Raw genomic sequence first — 11,244 nt, 5'->3', positions numbered from 1 at the left:
CACAATGCAATATTACTCAGCCATAAAAAAGAATGAAATAATGCCATTTGCAGCAACATGTATGCACCTAGATAGTGTCATACTAAATGAAGTAAGTCAGACAGAAAGACAAATACCATATGCTATGACTTATATGTGGAATCTAAAAAAGATACAAATGAACTTATTCACAAAACAGAAATAGATTCACAGACATAGAAAACAAACTTATGGCTACCAAAGGGGAAAGTGGCAGGGGAAGGATAAATTAGGAGTTTGGGATTAACAGATACATACTACTATATACAAAATAAACAACAAGGACCTACTGTGTGGCCCAGGGAACTATATTCAATATCTTGTAATAACCTATAATGGAAAAGAATATATATATATGTATATATATGAATCACTTTGCTGTGTACTTAAAAATAACATAAAATTGTAAATATACTTCAAAAAAACTATACTTCAAAAAAAATTGTTTGTTTGTTTTTTGTTATTAGAAGTGTATTTTATTACCGTAGCTGCGAAGGCTGTTTGCAGACGGGGAAAGCCTTCCCTGGGATCCTCCCCACAGGTGGAGAAGGTTTTCTGTATTTGCAGCCTGTCTCTTTCCCTATGAATCTTTCTGATTCTCTCCTCCTGTGCACATGTCACGGGTCTCTCTATTTGAAGACTTTATTGATATTTATCTTGTAGCTTTTGTTTGTTTGTTTTGTTTTTGCGGTACGCGGGCCTCTCACTGCTGCGGCCTCTCCCGCTGCGGAGCACAGGCTCCGGACGCACAGGCTCAGCGGCCATGGCTCACGGGCCCAGCCGCTCCGCGGCATGTGGGATCTTCCCGGACCGGGGCACGAACCCGCGTCCCCTGCATCGGCAGGCGGACTCTCAACCACTGCGCCACCAGGGAAGCCCTGTCTCGTAGCTTTTAATAAATCATTTGTTGTTGGCGTGTGATCCAGGGTATTTTACATGACTGGAACACCACCCTAACCCCACTTAACTACATTTCTTTGACATGTCTGAGTAACTTCTGTTCTGGCTCCCTGTCTCTGAAATGGGAGCTGGAAAACTGAGGCGAAATCAGCTGTCTCCGAATGCTTGTTTGGGAAGAAAGGGGAATTCCACTGAATCTAATTATCTTCAGTCATTATTTCAATCAGAGGGTGCACATTAAAGCAGAAACATTTGTTAGAACAGCAGAGCACTGAAAAAGAAGTTTACCTTTCAAAGGGGGCATGCACGTCAATCTCTCACCCTCCTGAGTCCTTCCGGTTTCTGGTAGAGTCTAACCCAGGGGCGGGCAAGTTACAGCCCTCTGACCAAGTCTGGCTGCCCCACCCACCCAATTTGTCAATAAAGCTTTATTGGCACAGGACCACGCCTGTTTGTTTTACTGTCTTCTAGGGCTGCTTTGCAGGCTACAACAATCTAAACTCTCCATCATCTATCTCCTCACCTCTTTCATGGCCAGAGCTCTGGGCAGCCACCAGAACTCTCATAGTATAAGCAGTAATATTACCACTGACGGTGGGTAATTTCTTATAGCAGCAGACAAACTAGTACATATGAATACATAGTAGGTAACAGCCTCATAGCATTTAGAATGTAGCAGGTGCTATCTCAAACACATTATATATTATAAATAAAATTCATTTCATCCTCACAAAAGCCCTGAGAGGTAACATCTATGATCACCACATTTTACAGATGAGGCATTTAGGGGAAGCCAAGACACTTGCCTGAGGTCTCACAACTAGTAAGTGGCAGAGCTCGGATTGCAACCCCGGCAGGCTGGATCCAAATTCCACTCTCTGAAGTATCATGCAATGTTTTGTTTGTTTGTTTGTTTTGTTCTGTTTTTTTGGTTTTGGGGTTTTTTTATTTTTTATTTTTTTTGGTACTGCAGCTGTGCTCAAAAAATCTGATGAACAAATGAGTTAATGAATAAATGCTATGCTCTCTTCCTAGCACACTGTTCACCCATTCCTTGCCTGGTTGACAGTTTCTGTGTGATCTTTAATGTCACAGGTATTTTTCTCACACTTGAATATGACCCGGGTCATCATCTCTTTTCCCCCCTTCTTCACACTCTGCCACCTTCAGGGTGAGCTCTTTGCCCCTTCACAAATGGCCCAGTTATTCCCTCTAGATTGATCTTTCATGTGTCCCCCACCTTCTACCCTGGGTTCCAAGCTCTCAGTTCTAACTGGATCCAGTTTTTTCCTGCGTGGGTTGTTTCTTCTGTCTGGAAGGCCATGTCTCCTTCTCTACCTGGAAAACCTCCATCAGAATCTTTCAAAATGCAGTTCAATCACGACCTCATCTGCCCAGGCTTCCCTGGTCCTCGGGTTGGGCTAGGAGTACCCTCCACCCTGGCCTCTATACTAGCGTTTCCACCATTATGACATATATCATCCAGGACTGAGACGCTTGGAGCTGTGTATTAGTTTCCAATTGCTGCCACAACTGAGGTATCATAAACTTAATGGCTTAAAACACAAATGTATTATCTTACAGCTCTGGAGGTCAGAAGTATAAAATAGTCTTGTTTGGTTAATATCAAGGTGTCTGCAGGGCTGCATTCCTTCTGGAGCTTCTAGCAGAGAATCTCTTTCCTTGCTTTTTCCAGCTTCTACAGGCTGCCTGCATTCCTTGGCTCCTGGCCCCTTCCTCCATCATCAAAGCCAGCAGAGTAGCGTTTAAAAATCTCTGCCTGGGGCTTCCCTGGTGGCGCGGTGGTTGGGAATCCGCCTGCCGATGCAGGGGTCACGGGTTCGTGCCCCGGTCCGGGAGGATCCCACATGCCGTGGAGCGGCTGGGCCCTTATTGATATTTATCTTGTAGCTTTTGTTTGTTTGTTTTGTTTTTGCGGTACGCGGGCCTCTCACTGCTGCGGCCTCTCCCGCTGCGGAGCACAGGCTCCGGACGCACAGGCTCAGCGGCCATGGCTCACGGGCCCAGCCGCTCCGCGGCATGTGGGATCTTCCCGGACCGGGGCACGAACCCGCGTCCCCTGCATCGGCAGGCGGACTCTCAACCACTGCGCCACCAGGGAAGCCCTGTCTCGTAGCTTTTAATAAATCATTTGTTGTTGGCGTGTGATCCAGGGTATTTTACATGACTGGAACACCACCCTAACCCCACTTAACTACATTTCTTTGACATGTCTGAGTAACTTCTGTTCTGGCTCCCTGTCTCTGAAATGGGAGCTGGAAAACTGAGGCGAAATCAGCTGTCTCCGAATGCTTGTTTGGGAAGAAAGGGGAATTCCACTGAATCTAATTATCTTCAGTCATTATTTCAATCAGAGGGTGCACATTAAAGCAGAAACATTTGTTAGAACAGCAGAGCACTGAAAAAGAAGTTTACCTTTCAAAGGGGGCATGCACGTCAATCTCTCACCCTCCTGAGTCCTTCCGGTTTCTGGTAGAGTCTAACCCAGGGGCGGGCAAGTTACAGCCCTCTGACCAAGTCTGGCTGCCCCACCCACCCAATTTGTCAATAAAGCTTTATTGGCACAGGACCACGCCTGTTTGTTTTACTGTCTTCTAGGGCTGCTTTGCAGGCTACAACAATCTAAACTCTCCATCATCTATCTCCTCACCTCTTTCATGGCCAGAGCTCTGGGCAGCCACCAGAACTCTCATAGTATAAGCAGTAATATTACCACTGACGGTGGGTAATTTCTTATAGCAGCAGACAAACTAGTACATATGAATACATAGTAGGTAACAGCCTCATAGCATTTAGAATGTAGCAGGTGCTATCTCAAACACATTATATATTATAAATAAAATTCATTTCATCCTCACAAAAGCCCTGAGAGGTAACATCTATGATCACCACATTTTACAGATGAGGCATTTAGGGGAAGCCAAGACACTTGCCTGAGGTCTCACAACTAGTAAGTGGCAGAGCTCGGATTGCAACCCCGGCAGGCTGGATCCAAATTCCACTCTCTGAAGTATCATGCAATGTTTTGTTTGTTTGTTTGTTTTGTTCTGTTTTTTTGGTTTTGGGGTTTTTTTATTTTTTATTTTTTTTGGTACTGCAGCTGTGCTCAAAAAATCTGATGAACAAATGAGTTAATGAATAAATGCTATGCTCTCTTCCTAGCACACTGTTCACCCATTCCTTGCCTGGTTGACAGTTTCTGTGTGATCTTTAATGTCACAGGTATTTTTCTCACACTTGAATATGACCCGGGTCATCATCTCTTTTCCCCCCTTCTTCACACTCTGCCACCTTCAGGGTGAGCTCTTTGCCCCTTCACAAATGGCCCAGTTATTCCCTCTAGATTGATCTTTCATGTGTCCCCCACCTTCTACCCTGGGTTCCAAGCTCTCAGTTCTAACTGGATCCAGTTTTTTCCTGCGTGGGTTGTTTCTTCTGTCTGGAAGGCCATGTCTCCTTCTCTACCTGGAAAACCTCCATCAGAATCTTTCAAAATGCAGTTCAATCACGACCTCATCTGCCCAGGCTTCCCTGGTCCTCGGGTTGGGCTAGGAGTACCCTCCACCCTGGCCTCTATACTAGCGTTTCCACCATTATGACATATATCATCCAGGACTGAGACGCTTGGAGCTGTGTATTAGTTTCCAATTGCTGCCACAACTGAGGTATCATAAACTTAATGGCTTAAAACACAAATGTATTATCTTACAGCTCTGGAGGTCAGAAGTATAAAATAGTCTTGTTTGGTTAATATCAAGGTGTCTGCAGGGCTGCATTCCTTCTGGAGCTTCTAGCAGAGAATCTCTTTCCTTGCTTTTTCCAGCTTCTACAGGCTGCCTGCATTCCTTGGCTCCTGGCCCCTTCCTCCATCATCAAAGCCAGCAGAGTAGCGTTTAAAAATCTCTGCCTGGGGCTTCCCTGGTGGCGCGGTGGTTGGGAATCCGCCTGCCGATGCAGGGGTCACGGGTTCGTGCCCCGGTCCGGGAGGATCCCACATGCCGTGGAGCGGCTGGGCCCGTAAGCCATGGCCGCTGGGCCTGCGCATCCGGAGCCTGTGCTCCGCAACGGAAGAAGCCACAGCAGCGAGAGGCCCGCGTACCACAAAAAAAAAAAAAAAAAAGGCTCTCCCTGGGACTTCCCTGGTGGCACAGTGGTTAAGAATCAGCCTGCCAATGCAGGGGACACGGGTTCGAGCCCTGGTCTAGGAAGATCCCACATGCCATGTAGCAACTAAGCCCATGCACCACAACTACTGAGCCTGTGCTCTAGAGCCCACAAGCCACAACTACTGAGCCCGCGTGCCACAACTACTGAGCCCACGTGCCACAACTACTGAAGCCCGCGCGCCTAGAGCTCATGCTCCGCAACAAGAGAAGCCACCACAATGAGAAGCCCACGCCGCAATGAAGAGTAGCCTCACCGCAACTAGAGAAACCCCGCGTGCAGCAATGAAGTCCCAACGCAGCCAAATAATTAATCTAAAAAAAAAAAAAAATCTCTCCCTTACTCTGTTTCCTTGTCACATCTCCTTCTCTGATTCTGACCTTTCCTCACTCCCTCTCATCAGGACATTTGTATTTATATTGAGCCCGCCAGATAATCCAGGATAATCTCCCCATCTCAAGATCCTTAACTTAATCGCATCTTCAGTTAAGACCATTTTACCACGTAAGGTCACATATCCACAGGTTCTGGTGACTAGTAAGTGGACATCTTTGGGAGGGGACGGTTTTTAAAAAAAATATTTATTTATTTATTTAGGCTGTGCTGGGTCTTCGCTGCGGCAAGTGGGCTTCTTAGTTGCAGCATGCCCGTGGGATCTAGTTCCCTGACCAGGGATCGAACCAGCACCCTGCATTGGAAGCGCGGAGTGTTACCCACTGGACCACCAGGGAAGTCCCTGGGAGGGGGCGTTATTATGCCTACCACAGACTGTGTCTCTTTCTCCCACCAGAGCGGGGCAGGGAGTGGAGTGAGGTTCATCTCTGGTTCCCAGCATTGCCCAGCACATGGCCCTGTCAGGAGTAGAAACGTCTGCAGAATGAATATAGGAGTCATGCGAATGGTCAGTGCCACAACCAGAAGCTGCCTAAATTAGAGGATGCCCCATTCCTTCGGGTCCTCTACGAGCGAGCCCTTCAAGACATCTCTCCCGCCAACTTCCCCAGCCCCATCTTCCATCACACTCACCCGCCATCTTTCTTCTTCAGCCATGCTGGCCTTTTTTCAGTTCTTAGAACGTAAGAGGTGGGAGCTCTTTCCCACCTCAGAGCCCCTGATTATGCCATCCCTCTGCTGCTGTACCTCACACTATCAACCCCCCTGGGCTGACTGATAGCTCCATGAGGACAGAGAAAGCATCTGTCCCATTTCAGATGTGTCCCATCTAATCTGGCACAGATTAGATGCTCAGTAAGTATGTGTGCTCTGTGGAGAGGACTGTCTGTTGAATGGCCCTGGAAGCTCTTTCTGGAATTCCTGGCTATGGGCTGCCTGGGACAGGGCCTTCCCCTCTCCCTATGATTTCAATTTCCTTCGAAGGTCTCTAAATGGTGTTGCCAGCAAGTCCAGGAGAGTGCTGGCACCCAGACTCTCGCAATTTAGTACCCAAGCTCGGAGTGGATTTGCCACATTTGCAACATCGTTTTGCTTGTCTATTAAAGAGAATAAGAGAGCTAGGCAGTGGGGGACTTTTCTTAGAGTACAGCCCCACAGCATGGCTACCTGAGCCCCAGTCAAGCAGCCCTTGCCAGGAGACATCCAGAGAATGGGCTCCTGTATATTCACTGACCTTCTGCCTCTAAATTCCACTTCACGTTCTATGCCCTCTGTTAATTCCCTGGCTCTCATTTCAGGTTCCAGAATTGCTGTCACATGCTTAACCCCCGTGGTCTGCCTCCCTGGCATGCAAGGTGCCTGATCTACTGAGCAGAGGACTCCCGTCCCGGGTCAGTGATTTTCCTTATTTAATTATGGGTTAAATCAAATGCAGCGGACACAGTTTCAGTGCGTGGACTCTGGGGCTACGCTGGTCGTGCTTCAATCCAGCGCTTCCGCTTGCTAGACGTGTGACTTCCGGCAAGGTTCTTGATCCCGCTGTGCCTCAGTTTCCTCATCTGCAAAACGGGGAGAATAACAGGACCTGCTTCAGAAGGCTGTTGTGAAGATTATATGAGTTAATATTCAGGAAGCCTTTAGAACAGAGGCAGGCATAGATGACCCCACATAAGAGCTTTGCTGAATAGATCCCCAGGCAAATAAAAGCATAGAGAAAAGTCTAGAGAAAAATTATAGACACCCTTGGACACACTGCCCGGATTCATCAAGCCTTAATCTATTGCCAAAATCCTTCAGATTTCTTTTCTTACGACACAGAATGTTAAAGGTAGCGCTGAAACTCCCTATGGCCCTTCCGCAACCACACCCTCTTCCTGACTTCAGAGAAAACCACTGCTCCTGAAGTTGGAGTTTTTCATTCCCATAAATGTTTCCAGTTCTTTATGAAACAGGAATATACCTATGAACAATGCACGGTACTGTGATACATGTTTCTAAAGTTCACATGAAAGAACTATATCCCTGTGACATCACTTGGTTGTTTTTTGTTTTGTTTTTAACCAAGTTTAAGTTTTCCAGATTCCATGAAAACAGTGTGGAATTAGTTTCCATCCAGTTTCCTTGTTACATGGTATCCTGTTGTTAGAATTTACCGCAGTTTTTTCATCCATTTTTCCACTGATGGCTGTTCCCAATTTTGAGCGATCACACCCAACGCTGCGATAAACGTTCATACACATGTCTTTTCAGGCACAGGGTTGAGAGTTTCACAAGGATTTATATCTTCTGCCCAGGATAGAAATCGGTAGACCACGAAATACTGCAGATTTTCTACTTTACTGGATATTGCAAATGATTCTTCTGGGTACCCGAACTCACTGCCAACAAATTTCAATTATGACTTTTTATTTTGAAGTCCTTTAAGAAGTTGCAAATAGTACAGGGAGTTCCTTTGTACCCTACACCCAGCTTCCACCTACACACCATGATGATATCATAGGTAACCATTATACATCCTTGAAACCAGGAGTTGATATCGCTATATTATTGATACTGATATTGTTACATTATTCAATCAGGTACAGACCTGATTCAGATTTCAGCACTTGAAATTTTTACACGGATTTACACGCACTTGAAAATTTTTGTATGTGTAGAGTTCTATGAAATTTTATCAAATGCCAAGATTCTCATAGCCATCTTCACAATCAGGATACAGAACTGTTCCATCCCCACGAAGACACTCTCTCGTGTTACCCCTTAATTGCACCATCCCCCAAACCCTAACCCCTGGCTGTTCTCCATCACTATAATGTTGTCACTTCGAGAATCTTACATAAATGGAATCGTACAGTATGCAACCTTTGGAGATGGACTTTTCTCACTCAGGAAAATACCCTTGAGATCCATCTGAGTAGTTGCTCCTATAATTGCTCATTCCATCTCATTGTATCTATATACCAGTTTGCTTATCTGGCCAGTGAAAGGACATTTGGGCTGTTTCAGCTTTGAACTGCTACAGATAAAGCTGCTATGAGCATCTGTGTACAGGCTTTGTGTGAATGTTAAGCTTTTACCTCTCTAGGATAAATACCCAGGAGCACCCATTTTTTAAAATGTCTTTTCTCCTTTTCTTCACGGTAGTGATGTTGTGTCCTTGGTGCAATCCATTAATATTTTTACTCAGAAGTTTGTGTGATTCCCTGTGTGAAACTCCGATCTTAATTAAATGTCTACAAGGGAAATTGACTACTTTGCTGTGGGTGAAGTCGGCCGGCTTTTGCCAATTAACTTAGACAATAATCATTTGCTATGTTTTACACAATAGACCCCAGAGCTCAGTTAATCCTTTTAACTCTATATAGGTAGATGCTGGTGGTTTTTTTTTTAAATTGCAGTATAGTTGATTTACAATGTTGTGTTCATTTCTGCCACACAGCAAAGTGACTCAGTTATACACATATATACGTTGTTTTCTGTTTTTTTGTTTTTTGGCTGTCTTGGGTCTTCATTGCTGTGCGTGGGCTTCTCATTGTCGTGGCTTCTCTTGTTGCGGAGCACGGGCTCTAGGCGCGCAGGCTCAGTAGTTGCGGCACGCGGGCTTCAGTAGTTGTGGCGCACGGGCTTAGTTGCTCTGTGGCATGTGGGATCTTCCCAGACCAGGGCTCAAACTCGTGACCCTTGCATTGGCAGGCGGATTCTTAACCACTGTGCCACCAGGGAAGCCCTATACGTTCTTTTTTGTATTCTTTTCCATTATGGTTTATCCCAGGATATTGAATATAGTGCTATGCAGTAGGACCCTGTTTTGGTAGATGCTATTGTGACACCATTTTCCGGAATAGAAAATTGAGGCTCAGATAGGGAAATGCCTTGTGCAAAGCAATACAGCCAAGAAGTGGCAAGGAGAGGTTTGCAACCCTTCAGCCTGGCTCCAGGGCTCTTAAAAAGCAGTACGGCGATTTCTCTGGAAGCAGCCAACCTGAAGGTCTTCGCGTTCCTAGCTGCGAGACCTCGAAAAAACGAGCACAGTTCTCTGGGTCAGTTTCTACGTCTGTAAATAGAACCTCATTCGCAGGTTTGTGGTGAGAAATTAGGGATGGGGAAAGTACAGCACGGAGGTGGGGGCCTGAGCTACCACAGGCGTTCTATAAATATTAATAAATATTGTGCACTTTTTATTTACAATAGCCATGTCATGGAAGCAACCTAAATGCCCATCGACAGACGAATGGATAAAGAAGATGTGGTACGGTGCTTGCTGATGATAATAAGAGAAGCCCCCTCAGGGCTGGGCCTCATGCACCTTACGCTGGGCACCAGAAAAGGCCCTCACTAGGGCCATATCTCCTGCACCCTTGGCCACAGGCTTCCCTGCACATTTGGTGCCACCGGGGCTCCCATGATCCAAGCAGTCATACCACCTCTGTGCCCTGTCCTCACTGGGGCAGACCCAAGAGCTCCAAGGTGGCCTCAGGGCCAGACTCCTGTGGGTGGACCACACGCAGAGGTGGGGAGAAGTGGTGGGGTGGGGTTGGTGGTGTGATGAATTGGGAGATTGGGATTGACATATATACACTAATATGTATAAAATGGATAACTAATAAGAACCTGCTGTATAAAAAAATAAATTAAATAAAATTCAAAAAAAAGAAAAGAAAAACTGTCTCAGTCTAACATCTGGCCAATTTCTAGACTAAATAGTAGCTATAACAGATCTCATTTGTCATGTGCTACCTCTGCATTAGGGTTATTATAGATATGATCTCCCTAATATATTTAGGTTGTCCCCATTTTACAGATGAGGAAACTGAGGTGCAGAGAGGGAAAGTGACTTATCCAGGCTTACACAGCAGATCCAGGATAAGAATTTGGGCTTATCTGAAATCAAAGAGAGCTGAGTCAGTAGGTTCCTCCATCTATAGCCTGCCTGATGTGTTCCAGAACCAGGCTAGTACTTTTCCTGCTGCGTTTAATTTTTAACTAATGATTACATATCACTGATTGTAATTTAAATAGCCTTCTAAGTACTTTGTGCATTTTATGTCATTTAATATAATATTGGTAACGGACCTATGATGCAGGTTCTATTATTATCCCCATTTTAGAGATGAGGAAACTGATTCTTACAAATGAGGCTCAGAGAGGTGAAGTCACTCTCTCTCTTTTTTTTTCTTTTAGCATATTTTTGTTTATTTATTTATTTTTGATAACAGCTTTACTGTGATATAATTCACATACCATACAATTTATTCATTTAAAGGGTATAATTCTGTGGCCTTAGTATAGTCACAGCTGTGCATTTGTCACCATAATCAATTTTATTTTTCTTAATTAATTTTTATTGAAGTATGGTTGATTTACAATGTTGTGTTAGTTTCAGGAGTACAGCAAAGTGATTCAGTTATACATATACAAATATCCATTCTTTTTTAGATTCTTTTCCCATATAGGTCACTACAGAGTATTGAGTTCCCTGTGCTATACAGTAGGTTCTTATTAGTTACCTATTTTATATATAGTAGTGTGTATATGTCAATCCCAATCTCGCAATTTATCCCTCCCCCAACCATAATCAATTTTAGAATATTTTCATTACTCAAAAAAAAAAAAAAACAAAACAAAACCCACATCCAGGGCTTCCCTGGTGGCACAGTGGTTGAGAGTCCGCCTGCCGATGCAGGGGACGCGGGTTCGTGCCCCGGTCCGGGAGGATCCCACATGCCGCGGAGCGGCTGGGCCCGTGAG

At 45.1% G+C, this 11,244-nt stretch overlaps 1 protein-coding gene across 1 annotated transcript in view; it reads left to right on the top strand.

Moving 5' to 3' along the window:
• The first annotated feature begins 5,995 nt into the window (after positions 1-5,995).
• DHDH (dihydrodiol dehydrogenase) overlaps positions 5,996-11,244 on the top strand; it is a 7,389-nt gene continuing 2,140 nt past the window's right edge. Inside the window, exon 1 of the mRNA XM_028478197.2 lies at positions 5,996-6,004. Coding sequence (XP_028333998.2) covers positions 5,996-6,004 — 9 coding nt within the window. The remainder of the gene's footprint in view (positions 6,005-11,244) is intronic.

This window comes from Physeter macrocephalus, chromosome 17, assembly GCF_002837175.3.
Source record: "Physeter macrocephalus isolate SW-GA chromosome 17, ASM283717v5, whole genome shotgun sequence".
NCBI lineage: Eukaryota > Metazoa > Chordata > Mammalia > Artiodactyla > Physeteridae > Physeter > Physeter macrocephalus.
The sequence above is the reverse complement of the archived record's forward strand: the minus strand, read 5'-3'. Positions and strand labels throughout refer to the sequence as shown.